This window comes from Trichosurus vulpecula, chromosome 8 (assembly GCF_011100635.1).
Source record: "Trichosurus vulpecula isolate mTriVul1 chromosome 8, mTriVul1.pri, whole genome shotgun sequence".
NCBI classification, from domain to species: Eukaryota; Metazoa; Chordata; class Mammalia; order Diprotodontia; family Phalangeridae; genus Trichosurus; species Trichosurus vulpecula.
In genome coordinates, this window is record NC_050580.1 from 37,534,622 (window position 1) to 37,553,370 (window position 18,749).

General features: G+C 41.9%; 1 protein-coding gene across 1 annotated transcript in view; it reads right to left on the minus strand.

Moving 5' to 3' along the window:
* Positions 1-16,217: 16,217 nt before the first annotated feature.
* LOC118830250 (cytochrome P450 2C23-like) overlaps positions 16,218-18,749 on the minus strand; it is a 31,139-nt gene continuing 28,607 nt past the window's right edge. The window contains exon 9 of the mRNA XM_036737173.1: positions 16,218-18,320. Coding sequence (XP_036593068.1) covers positions 18,139-18,320 — 182 coding nt within the window. The 3' untranslated portion in view covers positions 16,218-18,138. The remainder of the gene's footprint in view (positions 18,321-18,749) is intronic.

An 18,749-nucleotide genomic window follows, 5' to 3' on the forward strand; every position in this document is an offset into this window, starting at 1 on the left:
CCCGGATTGAAGTCTGAGGTCTACCACTCAATAGGTCTGTGACCTTGATCTATAGTTCCCTGGCTCTCTAGGCTTAAGTCTTCTTATCTGTAAATTGACCTTTTCCATTTCTAACAGTCCAAGATAACTGTCTTCTTTTGGAGGATTGGCATGAAGAGGAAGGAACAGGTTGATTCTGCTAGGAAGCAGAGAGAGGAACTCAGGACAATGAAGGGAAGCAAGAGGGAAATAGACTTGTCCTTTCTTCTCCTGAAATTTTGGATATCTTGGTCTGAGCCTCTCTAGAAGGAGGGTACTCACATTCGTAAACACACTTGCCCCAAGTAGGATAGCATTAGCTAGCTCTTTAACGTTCAAAAAGTGCTTAATCGATGTATAATCAGATTTCATCTGATTTATTCCATTTGATCTTGATAACAACTTCATAAGGTGGCTGTTATTGTTATTCTCATTTTACAGATGAGGAAACTGAGGTTGAAAGAGGGTGCCCAGGGTGATGTAATCCACACAGGGGGTGTCTAAAGCAAGATTTTAACTTACCTTTTCCGGACTCCAGGTCCTGACATTCTGCCCTACACCACTGAACTCCCTAAGGCTACACATAAGTGTGCTCATGTTTGTGAATTTCTGGAAGTCTTCAAGCAAAGTCTGTCTGGGATACTTTCACTTGTCAGGGATACTTCAGGAAAGATTCACGCTTAAGGACAGGTTGAGGGGGAAAAGCTACACGTGAGTCTCTGAAATCCAGACACTGCCCAGGACTTCTTCGAAGATGCTCTTCACATGGCCTGCAGAGGGCAGCAGGACCTCTCTAGTCACAGTTAATCTCACCAAAAAGCCTGCAGGCAATTTGTTCTAAAAAAGTAAAGCCAAAAATTTCCCGTGGGAATCTCTCCTGATGCCCCTAAGAAGCCTTCTCCCTGCCCATTTGTGATATCCCTCAGATGGTGGCCATACTGGGATACTAGAGTATTTGCAACTAAAAAATAGCCTCAAAATGCAGCTTCCTTACATTCAACAAACTTTCATTAAACACCTACCATGTACAGGACATGGATGAACACTGGGGTGTAGAAGGAGACCCAATACAGAACTTCCCTCAAGGGGCTATACTCTAAAAAGGGAAGAGACATACATCAATCACTAGAAGACAAGGAGATCCAGCAAAGGACTATGAGAAATGAGTGGAGGGAGACATCACAATCATCTTGGCAGGTCAGGCAGTACCTGAACTGGGCCTTGAAGAAAAGGAGGGACTCCAAAAGCCTGAGGTTAGGTCTTAGGGGATGGAATGAGCAGAGGTTTGAATATCAGAGAGAGCAAAACAAGAACAGGGGATTCACAAGTCTGATTTGTCTGAAATGTTTAATATAGGAAGCAAAGTAATCATAAGATGATGCTGGAAAGGTTAATTGGAGGGAAATGATGGATAGCTTTGAATGCCAAGGTCAGGAAATTATAGTTAGCTCCTATTGCACCTTCCCTGTCCCCACCTCTCCCCCTGCCCTCTACACACACACACACACACACACACACACACACACACTCTGGGGATTCCAGTTAGCTACTCCAGCTGCTGGATACTTTGTGAGTCAGAATGCTCTCCAAAACACAGCCCATACACCAATGTGTTTGACTTTACCAGTCATGAACTTAGCTCAAAAATAAGGCATTTGGGGGCAGCTAGGTGGCACAATGGATAAAGCACTGGCCCTGGAGTCAGGAGGACCTGAATTCAAATCCGACCTCAGATATTTAACACCCGACTAGCTGTGTGACCCTGGGCAAGTCACTTAACCCCAATTGCCTTTCAAAAAAGGAAAAGAACTAAAAATAAGGTATTTTAATTAAGTAGCATAAACCTCTCATGACATAGAACATACTTAATGAGAAACGTAGACCTGCATAGGAATAATTTTTTGGATGTGCAAATATGTGGTAATACATATGACAAGCACAACTATATGAAGAAATACATTCAATCTTGCAACAGCTAGGTGACATTATAATGCATTGAGGGCTACTGTGATCCTCAGTCAACATTCTTAGAAAACACTTAATGATTTCATTAGTTCTTAGACAGTCTTTTTACCTAATGACTAAGAAAATGTCTGCCTTTTTCCTAGTCAGCCCTGTCAACCAAAGGCTAAGAAGCTCTTCCTGCCAAGCAGGTTACACAAAAAGAGAAAAGAGACCTACACTGACTTTAGTCCTGCCCTTTGAACCCTTGTTTTAACTCTTCTGTTAACTGCTTTCCTTCTTCTAAACTCTTCTGTTAATAGTCAAACTCTGTTTTCTCCTTTAAGCCCTAGTTTTTCTGTCACCTAACTGATGATCAGAAACCCATTGTAATTCTGAGAGCTTATCATACACTCTTCAGGTAAATATCCCCAGGATTCAACTTCTGAAATGGTTTCCCTCAAGCTGAAATCTAACCATGTCACCTCCCTACTCAGTAAATGCCAGTGGAAGCTGGATACATGAGCTCTTATCCTATTGCCTTCAGGATAAAATACAAGCTCTTCTGCTTGGCTTTTAAACTCCTTTACAACTCAGCCCCAACCTATCTTTCCAGACTAATTATACATTGCTCCCTTTCCCATAGTCTGTGACAGAGATAATTTGTCCTTCTCTGTGTCCCTCACACGTGACATTCCATCTCCCCTTGCTTAGACTATTCTAATAGGCTAGTGAGATAGGCACTCAAACTAGTTAACACAGCAAGTCACTTTAAGGGAAAGAAAAGCTGGAATGTGACAGACAAGTTAAATTCCCTTGGAAACTGTGGAGATAGCCCAGAACTACTACTCCAGAGCCTCTGTGATTGACCCTTTCATGTCAATGACTCCTACCCCTAAACCAGGGGTGAGGAATCTGTGGACTGAAGGCCACCTGTGCCCCTCTAGGCTCTTGGGTGCTGACTGCTGAGTATAAGTTTTGTAGAACAAGTCCTTTCATTAGGTTGATTTTTTCTCTGAAGTCTGGATTCTGTCAAGGGGCTGCACTTGAGGAGGAAGAGAACCTTGAGGCTGCAGGTTCCCTGCCCCTGCCCTAAACCATTGGTTCTGCTTTGCACCCAGGCCAAGCAGTTGTTCTTTCAATGAGGAGCAATCACTGTGGAGAAGGGATCCACCTTCTTCAGCACCACCACAACCAGTTACTAAACACCTGACTAGCAGAAAGGTAAACCCAAGATTCTTCAGAGTGGCAGACCAGCCCTGCAGACCACTGTTCTTACTTCCATTGCAGCATCCCCCATCAGCAGATGGGGAAGGAACCTCCTGGCAACTGTTTCTGTAGAGACTGAAGGCAGAACTACTAAAGACTAAGGAAATCCTACCAACAGAGCCCTGGGCACTGTCCAATGGCTCAACATCAGAAAAGATGATTTTTATCAGTGAAATTGCCATTGAATGTGCTGCATGACCATCAGTCTGGTTACTTTGCCCTAAGCACCACTAAGTTTATGGAGGGTTTTAGGGATCTGTCCCTACAATTTGAACTTTCTTGGTGTGATTTGCATATCCTTTTCTCTACCTGCTGTACCACTGAGGAGAAGAGGACAATCTAGGAACAAGCCCCAAAATTTGGGGATAGTTTGGCTAGCAATAACCCCATAAAATATCCCCCAGGTACAACTGCTGTTTCCACTAGTGACTCAGGATGGAATTATCAAAGGAGTGAGGATAGAGAAAAGAGAGACCATATAGTGATTTGTCTGTTAGAAGGCCTAAGAACTGCATTTCAAAAACAAATAAATTTTCAAAAAATTAGGGAAGTTTCTCAGGGAGAAAAGGAAAACCCTGCTCTTTTCCAGGCTAGTAGAAGCTATTAAGAAGTATGCAAATTTGGGTTCTGATTCTATTGAAGGGGCCACAATACTTAACATGTATTTCATTAATCAGTCTGCCCCAGATATTAGGAGGAAACTGCAGAAATTGGCAATGGGACCCCAAACACCTCAGGCCCAGTTACTGGACATGGCCTTTGGAGTTTTCAACAATAGAGACCTGGTTGCAGCAGAGGAAAGAAAACCCAGGGAAAGGGCTAGAGACAGAGAACGTGCTCAGTTCTTGGCTGCTGCCATGGCCAGGAAAAGACCCAAGGAACGCCACTCCAGGGTGCTCCCTTGGAAGCCCACTGGCTTGGGCAGTGGGGAAACCTGCTTTCCATGGCACAAGGAGGGTCACTGGTCCAAGGAGTGTCCCTCTAGGGGGCCCCCCTGGAGGAAGCCCCCAGGATCCACGCTTCCAGGACCATGCCAAGCATGTAATCAGGAGGGACATTGGAGGAAGGAATGTCCCTGAGGTCGGAAAAGTAGTAGAGCCTCCTCCCAGTACCCTGTCCTCCAGTCTTCTCAAGACTGGGGAAGGAGGGGAAAGCCCGGGGCTTGGCAGCACTCCCACTTTCTCCACCTCTCTCATGGAGCCCTGGGCAAAATCGAGGCAGAAGGTAAGGTTACCCACTTTATCACAGCTATGTTCTCTTGTTTTAACTAATTCCTCTGGGCCTACATGCCCCTCGACCCATTGGGTCATGGGCATCGAGGATCTGTTGTTTGAACACTCCCTCTCTGGTCCTGCCCCCTTGTTGGGAAGGGACCTGATGGTGAAATTGGAAAGCCAATTTTCTCTAGTTAAACCTCATGACTCCCTTTTCCCTCTGTTTACCAGACCTCCCCATGTTCCCTCAGAGGTGTGGGAGAGGGTTGAGCCAATTGTTTGGGATCAGGGAATTCCTGGGCAAGTTACTTCTGCCACCCCAGCCATAGTTCCCCTCCATTACTTTCAATATCCAATTAAGCCCAAGGCTTGGGAGGGACTGCAACCATTAATTGCCACTCAAGGCCCTGACTCACTCCCTCTAGAGTGGGGCCCCTACCCAGCACAATCTTTTGGGACTTTGAAAACTAAACTGACCACCACTCCAGCATTAGTTTTACCTAATCTAGAAAAACCTTTCACTCGGTATGTTGATGAAAGGAGAGGACAGGCTTTGGGAGTCCTAACCCAGTCCCTAGGACCTGACCCCAAGCCAGTTGCCTGTTTTTCAAAACAATTATAGATGCTTTGACTGCTACAGCCATTCCAATTGAGGAAGCTTCTAAACCTCTATCAGATCAGCCCCTAGAAGCTCTGACTCCCCAGAGTATCCTAGAAGCAGAGGGCCACTGGTGGCTAGCTAATCACAGGCTCACCAAATGTCAAGCCTTGCTCTTAGATACCTCCAACCTAATTTGGATGTGCTACACACTCCTGAACCCCAAAGCAGTGTGGTACACAGAACAAGTGATTAGGAGAGCTAGATACGAAAGAGTCATCTTTAATAACCTCCAGGGAAATTGTCCTTTCTCTATACTCCTATACTGTCTGTCTGGTTGTTTTCTTAACCTCCTTGCCAGGTTTGACTCCTCCAGGCTCCAAGCCATCAACTTCCAGATGACTCCTCAGACTATGTACCCCCTGAACTGGACCCATCAAGGCAGGGACAGCTCTACGCCCCTTGCCAGCAGGAAGCAATTTCAGAAGCTGAGACCTCTTGTCCCTGACCCCAAAAGAATTTGGGTCCCATTTGTTTGAAGGGGGAATGATGAGCGCACAGTCTCTGGGAACCTCCTTGAATTGGAATACAGTCTCTGGGAGCCCCCTTGAACTGTCCTTGAATCTTCCAACTAGATTTGGCCTTCCCCTAAGGTCATAAGCCTTACATTATCATTAGGCCCAAATCTCCACCTAGCCTTGCCCTTTATTGTCCAGCTACTTCCCACCCTTGACACTATCAATATCCATGCCTTCAGCTACTTCCCACCCTTAGTTCCATTCTCTTGGTTGCTGGAGTCTGACCTCATCTTGTCCTCCTTAGACTCCTCCTTCAAAATCCTCCCTAAAGCCCACCTCTAGTCACCCCAGACCACCCCTCAATCCCTCCTACAATCTTTGTGTATATAATCTCCATCTTGCCTCCATGAAGGGGCTCAGATTCAATCTAGCTCAGCTTAGATTGAATCTGGCCCGCTTGTGAAAACAGGTGTCACGAAGGGTGGGATTTCTTAAGACATTATGGCGAATCCCTAATAAACTTTGTCTTTTCCCTTGAAAAAAAATTATATTGATAGTTTTCCTGATATTAAATCAACCCTGAATTCCTGGTACAAATCCTACCTGGTTATAATGTATAATCCTTGTGCTATATTGCTGTAGTCTAGTATTTTGTTCAAAATTTTTGCATCAATATTCATTAGGTAAATTGGTCTACAATTTTCTTTCTCTATTTTAGCTGTTTTTGATTTAGGTATCAACACCATATTTGTGTCATGAAAGGAGTTTGGTAGGACTCCTTCTTTGCCTATTTTTCCAAATAGTTTACATAGTATTGGAATTAATTTTCTTTAAATGTTTAATAGATTCATTTATGAATCCATCTGATCCTGGGGATTTTTTCCTAGGGAGTTCATTAATGTCTTGGTCCATTTCTTTTTCTAAGATGCAGCTATTTAGGCATACTATTTCCTGATCTGTTAGTCTAGGTCATTTATATTTTAATAAATATTCATCCATTTGCTCAAATTGTTAGATTTATTGGCACATAAATGGAGAGTTTTTAATTTTTTCTAGTTGTTTTAGTTCATGCTCTATTCATTGATTTGTTCTTTTTCAATTTTGTTGATGTAAGAATTTAGAGAAATAAATTTTCCCCTAAGTACTGCTTTGGCCACATTCCCTAAATTTTGGTATGTTGTCTCAGTGTTCTCATTCCCCTGTAATGAAATTATTGATTGTTTCTTTGATTTGTTCTTTGACCCACTTCTTCTTTAGCATTAGGTTATATAGTTTCCAATTAATTTTTAATTTATATTTTCGCTATCTGTTGTTGAATGTAATTTTTATTGCATTATGATCTGAAAAGAATACATTACTATTTCTTCCTTTTTGTTTTTGATTTTGAGGTTTTATACCCTAGACATAGTCAGTTTTGTGTAGGTGACATGTGATGCTGAGAAAAATGCTTGTTTCTTTCTGTTCCCATTCAGTATTCTCCAAAGATCTATCTTATCTACCTTTTCTGATAATCTACTTACCTCCTTAATTTCTTTCTTGTTTATTTTTGGTTGGATTTATTGGGTCTTGAGAGGGGACAATTGAGGTCTCCTGCTAGTATAATTTTGCTGTCTATTTCTTCCTTCAACTCACTTAACTTCCCCTTTAAGAATGTGAATGCTATACTACTTGGTGCATATGTTTAGTATTGATAGTGCTTCATTATCTATGGTAACTTTTAGTAAGATGTAATTTCCTCCCTTATTTCTTTTAATTAGATTCATTTTCCCTTTTACTCTGTCTGAGATCAGGATTGTTGCCTCTGCTTTTTTTTTTACTTCACCTGAAGCATAATAGATCCTTCTCCAGCCCCTTAACTTTGTTCTGTATTAATCTCTTTGTTTCAAGTATTTTTCTTGTAAAGAACATGTGGTAGGATTCTGATTTTTGATCCACTCTGATATCCATTTCCATCCTATGGGAGAGTTCATCCCATTCACATCCACAGTTGTGATTACTAACTGTGTATTTCCCTCCATCCTATACTTCTTCCTTTTTGTCTTCTCTCTCCTTTCACCTTTTCTCTCTTCACCAATAGTTTCCTTCTCTCCACCACCTCCCCCCCATCTGCCCTCCTTTCTGTCAGTCCTCACCCCACCCCCTTACTTGATCTCCTTCCCCCACCACTTTCCTGTCAGACAAGACAGATTTTTATATTCAACAGATTGTGTGTATTATTCTCTCTTTGAGCCAATACTGATGACAGTAAGGTTCAAATGATGCACAAAAACCACCCTCTCAATTTCCCCTCCACTGTAATACATCCTTAGTGGCTCTTCATGTAAAAGTTTAGCCCATTCCTCCTCTCCATTCCCTCTGCACCCATGGCACTCCTCTTTCTCATCGCTTAAATTTTTCGTTTCATTCCCTCCAATTCACCTTATAGCCATACCCTCTCTCTATGTATGATCCATCCAGCTGTACTATTAGTGATACAATTTTCAAGAATTACAAGAATCATCTTCCCCTGTAGGAATGCAAATAGTCCAGCTCCCTTGAATCACTTATGCTTTCTTTTTCACTTTTACCTCCTTATGCATCTCTTGGGTCTTGAAATTAGATTTTTGGTTTAGTTCTAATCTTCTCCTTATGAAAGCTTGAAATCCCTCTATTTTGTTGAATGACCATTATTTCTCTTGATGTATTATGCTTAACTTTGCTGGGTAAGTGATTCCTGGGTGTAGCCCTAGCTCCTTTGCCTCCTGGAATATCATATCCCATGACCTCTGATCCTTTAATGTGGCAGCTACCAAGTCCTGAGTAATCCTGATTGTGCCTCCCCAATATGTGAATTCTTTCTTGTTTGCCACTTTGTAAAATGACATTAGTAATTACTTACTTCAGAAATGTTGTGAGACTTGAAGGAAATAATCTGTAAAATGCTTGGTAAAGCTTAAAATGCTAGAGAGAGTCACAGGATCACAGCTGGACCTGGATGGGAACTTGGAAGTCACTGAATCTGATGGTTTCATGTCACATGTGAAGAACTGAAGCCCTAGTTAGGGCAAGTGACTTGACCAGGGTCACATAGGGAATCATCAGTAAACCTTAGATTTCAATCGACATCCTCTCTCTCCAAATCCAGATCCTTTCACTGTATCCCAAAGTACCTCATGGCTTACTCTACTGACCTCACATGACACTTGTGGTTGTCAAAGGATATGATGTACACAAATTGCATTATACCCTGTAAAGCACTATAATTATGCTTGTGTGTGCCTTTAAAAGCCATATAAAGGCCTGATAATGATGTCTCTAAATCATGCAGACATTTTGACTTTATCTTGGTATATAGTGTGAGATATCAGTCTATACCAAATTTGTGTTCTATTGTTTTCCACTTTCCCAAGCAGGTTTTGTCAAATAGTGAGTTATTATCCCAAAGGCTAGGGTCTTTGGATTTCTCAAACTCTATGTTACTATGGTCACTGACTACTGTGTCTTGTGTACCTAATCTATTCCACTGAACACCCACTCAATGATGTGTAGGCTATGTAAGAATGGAGATCAAATATGGCCTAATTAAACACTTCATAATTCATTTATTTATTCATTCATGCATCCATGCAAGAAAAGGGCTAGCATTTTGGTGTATACACTGAAGTTGCTCATCTGGTTCAGAATATTCACAGACACCAAGCCTGGTTTGATGAAAACAATAGAGAAATTCAGAAGCTGCTAAATGAATAATGAGAACTCCTGGTTCACCTGCAGGATAGTATATCTATCTCTAAGAAGGCAGTATTTCATTCCATCAAAAGGAAAGTACAAGCAAAGCTGAGAGTGCAGCTGGATTCTTGCCTCAGTAACAAGGCAGATGAAATTCAGTTTTATGTTGATAGCAACAATCCAAAGCATGTTTAGGATGACCTGAAGGCTATTTGTGGGCCAAAGAACTATGGTGCATCTGACCTGCTCAGTGCTGATGGAGCCACATTGATTGGTGATAAGGATATGATCCTAGAGAGATGGGCTGAACGCCTTCATAGTGTTCTCAAGAGACTATCATCAATCAATGCTGAGGCCATTGACCATTTACCTTAGGTTGAAGTCAATCCCTCCCTAGCTGAAACTCCAACTGAAGAAGAATTTTTGAATGCAATCAGGCTCCTTTCATGTGACAAAGCAGCTGGTGCTGATTCTATTCCAGCTAATATTTATAAGGTGGGGGGGTGGTCCATTACCCATTCAAAAGCTGAGTTAAATTTTCTAGGTTATATATCAAGAGGAGGTTATCCCTCAGGAGTTTAAGGATGCCTCCATTGTCCATCTCTATAAAGGTAAAGGAAATAGATTGACTTGTGAATATCATGGGGGGGCCTCTCTCTAAGTTATTGCTGGCAAGATTCTTGCCAGAGTCCTCCTCGATAGGCTGATCCTTCACCTGGAATATGGTCATCTACCTGAGAGCCAATGTGGCTTCAGAAAGGGCCTAGGAACAATTGATGTGGTGTTTGCTGCCCGACAACTCTAGGAGCAGAACAGAGGTCTGTACACAATGTTTGTAAATCTGACCAAGGCCTTTGTTGCTATTAGTCATGAGGGCTTGTGGAAAATTATGTCAAAACTTGGTTGCCCAGAGAAGTTCATCAACATTGTACTTCAATTTCATGATGACATGCTTGCCCAGCTTCTAGATGATGGATAATGCTCTCCTATCTTCCCAGTCACCAATGGAGTGAAACAAGGCTGTGTGCTTGCCCATGTGCTTTTTAGCATGGTTTTCAGCCATGCTGTCAAATGCTTTCAATGAGGATGAACAAGGCATCAAGGGCAGCTACCCCACTGACGGTAAATTCTTTAACTTGAAAAGACTACAAGCCAAGAGCAAAGTGGAGGGAGTGTTGGTGCATGATTTTCTGTTTGTAGATGGTTGTACACTCAATGCAGCCTCTGAAGCTGAGATGCAATACTCTGCTGCTTGTGCTAATTTTGTATTAACACCAAGAAAACACAGGTGATCCATCAGCCACTACCACACCATCCGTCCATGGAACCATCAGTTATAGCAAATGGAGAAGTTTTGAATGCTTACCTTGGTAGTGTGCTTTCCAGGGAAGTACACATTGATAATGAGGTTGAGGCATGCATTGCCAGAGCTAGATCAGTGTTTGGGAGGCTCTGAAAGAAAGAATGGGAGAGAAGAGGTATTAGAGTGATTACCAGACTGAAGGTCTACAGAGCTGTTGTGCTGTCTTCATTGTTGTATGCCTGTGAAACCTGGACAGTCTACCAGTGCAATGCTAGGAAACTGAATCACTTTTATTTGAATTGTCTTAGGAAGATTCTAAAGAACACCTGACAGGATAAGGTACCAGACACTGAGGTCCTTACTCAAACTAAATTGCCAAGCATTCAAACTCTGCTTTAAAGAGTGCAACTCTGATGGGCTGGCCATATTGCTCAAATGCAAAACATACACTTGCCAAAAAGACTATTTTATGGAGAACTCACACAGGGCAAGCATTCACATAGTAGTCAGAAGAAGCAATACAAGTACACCCTCAAGGTCTCTCTCAAGGACTTTGAAATTGATTGTGTAACATGGAAGACACTCCACTCACCATGGAGGACCCACATCAGAGAAGGTGTTGTGCTCTATGAGCAAAGCAAAATTGAAAAAGCTGAAAGGAAAGGCAGGATGGGCATATTTAGAATATCCATTCCAAATGTTCACATGAACTGTTTGTGCCAACCTGTGGAAGAGCATTCCAAGCTTGTGTTGGTCTGATCAGCCAGTCAGACAAATTGAAATTTGACACTACCATAGCGATGTCATTTTGGTCATCTTCGAGAATGAAGGACAACCACCACCACCACCACCACCACTATAGCTTACAAAGCACTTTACACATGTTATCTGGTTTGATACTCACAGCAACCCTGGGAGGGAGGTGCTGCTACTACTCTGATTTTACAGATAAGGAAACTGAGGCAGAGAGAGATTTTTTTTTAATTGACTTGCCCAGGATCACATGGCTCATAGGCATCTGGAGCAGGATTTAAATTCTGGTCTTCTTAAGTCCAAGTCTAATAGTCTCCACTACTATACCTCAGTGACTAAACTGCTTATATATACTTTTCCCCAGAAAACCTATGACTAAGAACGAAGACAGAAACTATGGTCCAACATGTGCCAAAATGCTTATAAAATTAGAGGCAAGAGAGAATGGATGTGAGAGCCATGAAGATTGAATATACCATACTTGACCATCACCAATTAGATATAAATGGGAAAAAAGAATGAAAGTCAAGTGTTACTCGATGTCTGTAAATCAGGGTGAATGGAAGTGCCCTCAAATGAAGCCCACCACTTAGTGACCCTCCACAGATATAGGTAAGTTTGGAGGAAGGGCTAGTTTTAGCTCTGTTGTGGACATTTTCAGTTTCCAATGCTAAAATAACATCCAGGTAGAGAAATCCATTTCTAAGAAGTTGGCAATGTGGTCCTGGAGTTCAAAAGTGATGTTACCTATATAGATGTGGAAATCTTCCGCTTACAGAAACCATGAGTGCTGAGATCACCTAGCTAGAGAGTGTAATGGCAGCCCATGAGATCTCGAAGGAAGTGGAGAGAAAAGAGAACCCAAGAAGGAGTCTCGAGGAACACCAACATTTAGTGGGCAAGATATATGTAATGATCCAGTAATGCAAATTGAGAATAAGCAGCCAGATACATAGGAGGAGAATCAGAACACATAGGTGGCATGGAAACCAAGAGAAAGGTCTCCAGATATTTCTTGATCTCCATTTTTTCTAGTGCATTACCCTCCCCATTCTTTTAGAATTTTTATTTTGTTTTATTGTTTCTTCATGTGTAATGGAGTCATTTGGCCAATTCCACTTTTCAAGGAGTTATTTCCTGTAGTAACATTTGTACTTCTTTTTACAATTCTCTTTTCCTTTTATTTCTCCAGTAGATCTCATTTGATTTATATGATCATATCTTAGCCCTTTTGTAACTTGTCTTAATTTTTCAAAGAAGCCCTGTTAGGCCAGTGTGCAAGCTACATGGTATTGTTTTTTTTCAGTCTCTGCTTGTAGTTGTATTCAAGTCACTGTTTTCTTTTCTGTTTCTGTTTTCAGCTTCCCTGTCACCACGTTAGCTCTTTATCTTTGGGTTCTTTTTTGTTTGCTCATTCTTCAAGCTACTTCTTGACTGTGGATTTCATATTAGTACTGGACTCTGCTCTCTGCTGGGGGGAGGGAGATGTATAATCTGAGCTTCTATTCCTTTATGTTCCATTGTTACTTTCACAGCTCAATCTGGGTGCTTAACAGTTTTCACTGCTCCCCAAGTGGTGTGATCCAGAGGGAGTTCTGTTCACTACCCTCCTGGTCTGACCTCTACAAGTTCTTGTTCCAGGACTGGGTCAGTGGCTCTGTGTATGCTTGGGAGTTTCAGTAGACGCTGCTCCAGTTAGTCACTGTTAGCCCACTGGTTGGTTCCACAGGTTTGAAGTGAATGTTTCCCCATAGATTTAGGATATCTGTTCTGGTTATTCCATTCAGGTTTCAAAACTGGACTAAAGGCTAGTGCAAAATCTCTGCTCTGATCCTGGGATCAGGTTCACGTAGCTATATTTCCAGAATTTGAGTCTAGTGACAAGACAAAGATCAAGACAATAATCAAGTAGCTCCATTTAAAACACAAGGGGCTTTCTCATATTCTGTTTCTCCAGAATTATATTTCAAGAAATCAAAAATGAAAATTGCACAGGACAAAAGTAAACACTCCCAGATTCTTGAAAAAAATATGAAGAAGGAAAAGAAAAAGAAGGTTGTGTGTGTGTGTGTCCATGTGTGTGCATATGTATGTGTATGTGTATGTGTCCATGTGTGTGTGTGTGTAAAAGCTCTTCTAGGGAAGAGAGGGATGATCTTTTATCATCTTTTGTATCTTCAGAACTTAGCGCAAAGCCTGGCACATAGTAGGTGCTTAAGAAATGTTTATTGACTGATTTACCAAGTGTATAGAGGTGAGTGAAATGTGAAGAAAACTGGAAATGTAGGAAAGGCTTAGGTAGTAATGGACCTTAAAAGTCAAAAAAAGCATTTTATATTTGATCCTAGGGGTAATAAGAAATGACTAGGGTTTCTTATAGGCATGATCAGACTTGTGATTTAGGAAACCTATTTGGCAGTTGAGTTTGGCAACATGGATTGAACTGTGCAGAAATATAACTCACAAAGACCAATTAGAAGGCTACTTCATGATATCAGACATAAGCCAAGGAAGGCCTATACCAGAATGGTAGATGGGAATGGAAAGGAGGAGATGTATATAACAGATATCAGAAAGGTAGAAAAAGTGTGACTCAGTGGGAGATTGGTTATTAGGAATAAGTAGGAGAGAGGAATTGAGGATGACACAGAGATTGCAAGCTTGGGTACTAGAAGGATGGTGGTATCTCAGACATTAATAGGGAAGTTCAGAAGAAGGAGAGGTTGGAGGAGAAAGATATTTCTGTTTTGAACATGTTGAGTTTGAGATGTCCATGGGACATCCAGGTTGAAATATGTCTAATAGGCTGTTGGTATTGTAAAATTGTCCAGAAACAGGTCTGCAGACACCCTGAAACCTATCCCTACACCTTCTTCATTGATCCTTGGATCTCAGGTTAAGAACCCCTAGTATAGACACTAGAAGAGGGCTTGGAACAGAGTTTGGGCAGCACCGATGGTTGGTAGCGATGACTTAGATGAAGATCTAGCAAAGGAAACTAAGGAAGAGTCGGGCCAGAGGGAGAAGTACTACAGGAGGCAGCATAATAGAGTGGCCAAAGCTGGCCTCGGAGTCATGAGGGACCGGGATTTATGTTCTGTCTATGTGACCCTGACCAAGTCTTTTAACCTCTTAGCAGCCCAAGAAACATGGTCTAAAACTATAAGATACAGAACAGATGTCAATATTTAGGAATATCTTGATAGCTTTTTTAATGGTCTCCACATTTTTAAAAGAGCTAACATTTCATTCTCATCTTTTCTCATGTGACTTTGAATTTTTAGATCATGGATCCTTTGGAACTTGTTGTGTCTGATGTAACATCTGGATTATTTATGCTGGGGAGGAGAGGCATATTGCTATTCAGTTTTCTCAGCAATTTTGTGCATATGTCATTTTCTGATTATGATAGGGGCTTTTCAAAAGAGGCCCTGAAGTTGGTGAATTGAACATTAGGGAAATTAGATTTTGAAAAAGTGTCTTCAGTTTGCAAACAGTCACTAGTGTTTTCCTGAACATGGGGATGGTCACAGCTGCAGAGAGAGATTGCTTCTTAGGGGTATTGGGAGAGGTGACCTCAGAATGTCTGACAAGTTATACTAGTCTTTGCTCTTAGAACCCACTGGCTGCAATATCTTCGATGAAATAGTCATCAACAGAGCAGATATGCTGTAGCTGAGTTGAGCCAGGCAGGGCTTTGTTTCAGGGCTCCAACGCTAAGAGGGTGAGAATAACATTTGTATTCTCTCAGGTAGTGGAAACAATGGATCTTACAGCCTGGTCCAGAAGAATAAATGGCTAACTGGCCATCCAGCATCTGGCGTCTTCCTCCTCTATCTCTCCTGACAAAATGAGTCCATCCCATTGGAACTCCTTTCTGGGTGTCTTGATCTCTAACCTACCCCAGTGGTTTCCTTATCAGTTTCCTGGGATCTCTGTCCCATCAGTACAGTGCAATGTCCTGATCAATTCAAAGTGCCTTTGAAGTCACTTAGTGCTTCTGTCCCTGATGTCAGAATTGCTAATTATGGATGTAACTGTTTCTATGAGTTACCAAGGAGAGCTAAAGTATTGTGGTCATGGCTACTGCTCCCACTCATCCCCTACCCTTACTGGCCATAAAGCTCTAAACTAGTTCAGAGAGCAGAGTCTTCTCTTTCACGTGATCTCGGCCACAATATAGCCAGACAGGGAGGAGGAAGAGAACTAGAATGAAGGACAGTATCAAGAAAATCCAGGAAGGAGAAATACAAAACCAGAAGGACAGTGTGGTCAATAATATCAAAGGTTTCAGAGAAACCAGAAATGAAGACCGATAAAAGACAACAGAATTTTTCAACTAAAAGACACTTTAATCTCAGAGAGAGCAGAATCTTTTGGGTAATGAAAGTGGAAGCCAGATTGGGAGTGAGGGAACTAAGTAGGAAGCCAGAAAGTAGAGGCCAATAGATAGATCATTTTTCTAGGAAACTCACCGCAAAAGGGAGGAGAGAGAGAGACAGAGAGACAGACAGAGAGAGACCGAGACAGACAGACAGAGGGACAGACACAGACAGAGAGATAGAGACAGAGAGAGACAGGGACACAAAGATGGACAGAAAGAGAGAGACAGTAAGACAGAGAGAGACAATATAAAAGAGCATGTAGAGGGATTCCCAGGTCGCTTTCCTGCTGGCCTTGAGTGACTCAGCCCCCTTGTACCTTTAAGATGAAAATCGATTAATTCATGACTCAAATGTCCTCTGCCTCCCAGACATTGAAGCAAACCCTCCTGCTCCACTGATCCAGAAGAGCTGTTGTTAACTCAGCAGATATTCCAAAAAGGCATATTGGGTCATCCTGAAAGTCGAAGAGTGATCGGTAACACACAGACAATAATGAGTAGGCAGTGAATCTCTGGGAATTAGATGAGCTTTTATTTTGTTTTAAGAATGAGGGAGATGTGCAGATGATTGCAAGCAGAGGGAAGGAAGCAGCTGAGATTGAAAATTAGGAAAAGACAAGGGAGGATAGAAGGCACGAGCTGTCAGAGGAGAAAGGAGGAGAAGTGATTAAGGACCCAAATAGATGGGCTGGTAGTTGTAATGAGAAATACTACCTTCATTTACTGTCACTCCACCTCCTTCTACCATACTGGAACAAAAGGAAGTGTGTGTGTGTGTGTGTGTGTGTGTGTGTGTGTGTGTGTATGTGTGTGTGTGTGTGTGTGTGTGTGTGTGTGTGTGTGTGTATGCGCGTATGTGTGTGTGTGATGGAGCGGTGAATTAGAATATAGAATAGGAGAACAAAGTGCCGATAGACACTCTCAATTTTTTTCAGTGAAATATTGAGTTCAGTTATCTGGTGAGAGAGAGGGGGATGTGGGAAGACTAAGTATACAATAGACATCTTAGAAAAGAGGCCGAATGGAGAGAATTAGTCAGTCAGAAAGGAGTTCTGTGTCCAGTACCAAGCAAATCCTAACAGAGAAGGCAAGATTTAGGAGTAATTTCTTGTTGGAATTTAGTAAAGAAGGTTTGTCTTCATAAGGCAATGGAACAAAGGATTTTGACATGGAGATCAGTTTAAGATGGAATTGGTTCACCATTGGAACCAGATTCTGAAAGGAAGAGAGTGTGTCAAGAGATGGAGTGAGTATCTGGGAAAACAGGGAGGCATGGAAATGAAGGAAAAAGTGGGTGCAGAAGGTTGAGCCACAAGAAGAGATGGCAGTGTGTTATAGTGGATAGAATGTTGGACTAGGGGTCTGAAAAATGCAGGTCTGAATTCTGCTTATAACCCTTTAGAGCTGTGAGACCGTAGGCAAGTCTCATGATATATAGGAACTTTAGGCAATTTTCTCAGATTTACCTACTAAGTTATAGTTCAGTTCAGACTTGCTCATAGATCCCTGACAGATTCATGAACTGTGTTATGTTGTATCATGGAGGTGATCTTACGTGGTTAGAACCTAAACTCCACAAGATTTTACAGAACTAGGAAGTTATGACTCCATCAATGGAGAGTGGTGACCATCCTAGCCAACAGCAGAAAAGTCCATCACTACTGTGGCTATTATCAAGGGAGAGTTCTTCTTTGAATATAACCTTTGAAAATGGTCCACTAAAGCATGGGTGGGTGCGTTGACTATGTCCACTGATCAGAGTATCAGAGATGGAGAACCAGTAGGGAAATTTAGGTCCATGGAGTCAAACCCATACATTGTGGAGATGAAGATTATGATGTGTGAATAAATAGTGAAGTGACTTATAAAAGGCCATGCAAGTTGTTAGCATTAGAGTCAGGAATGGTCCCTGGTCCCCACCCTCAAAGTCGGGGCTGCTTCAATAATACCATTTTGCTTCTGAAGTCATAAAACCTCAATGTATGGAAATGCAGGCACATATTTGCACATCAGGAGTGAATGGAACATCATATGTTTCTTATACCCCTAAATTCACAACCAAAAGCTACGCAATACAAAATAAAATCATTGGTGAGGATATTTGAAATTTGCAAATAAAAATGGCGCTTGGGGAGGGGGAAGATATTTTAGAGATCTTCCTCCACACCCAAAAATTAGAATTGAGGGTGGGAATTAGAGCAGTACTGGAGTCATTGGCGAGAGGGTTGTGCACGAACTCCTATAAGGTAGCCCCTATTACAAAATGACATACAGGAAACTCTGCCTGTCCTGTCTCTGGAAATTAAGACCCATTTAAATCAGTAGGTGGGAACTGTTTTCCATCAAGGGGATTCCAATCTAAAACATGAGAGCATTGAGTCCAGAAGATGAAAACAGCTGGCTAATTTATGAAATCAACTTTGTCTTATTCCTTAGCGAGGAAGAAAGCACATTTGCTGATTGTCTGGGGCGTTGAAGAAGCCACCACGATCATTCTTGAAATTAATTTCATTTGGATCTCCAACTGCTTTGAGGGTGAAATTCTGTAGAATGGTGGTATAGAACAGAAACAACTCCATCCTTGCCAGGCCCTCTCCAAGACAAGACCGTTTTCCTGGAAAGAAACAAAATTGTGCTTAGAAATTTTCATGGAATATCAGTGTCAGCCAAAGTGGAACAGACTAGTAGGCCAGGACAATAACGGGGAAAGGAGTAAAAGAGATGGATGTAGATGGGCAGAAATGGTGAGAATTATTATTGTGAGTTGTGTTCCAGTCAATAACGATCACTAAGGGCAAGAAAGAATTCCCTCTTCATATCATTCTTCTTATGGTGAGCCCTTGTGCAGTAGATCTTCCAGTGGAGTCAGACTTCCACTAAAATAGGAGGGCAGCTCATCTATTGAAAGGTCTGAGAAGAAGTAATGCCATTGGAATACTAGAAAAGACAGTGGGTCACATGCCAGAGTGGAGCACTGTATCCCCAGAAGAACTACCAGGAGGAGGCTCAGCCATAGGAGGGTGGGAGGGGGAACAGGATTCTT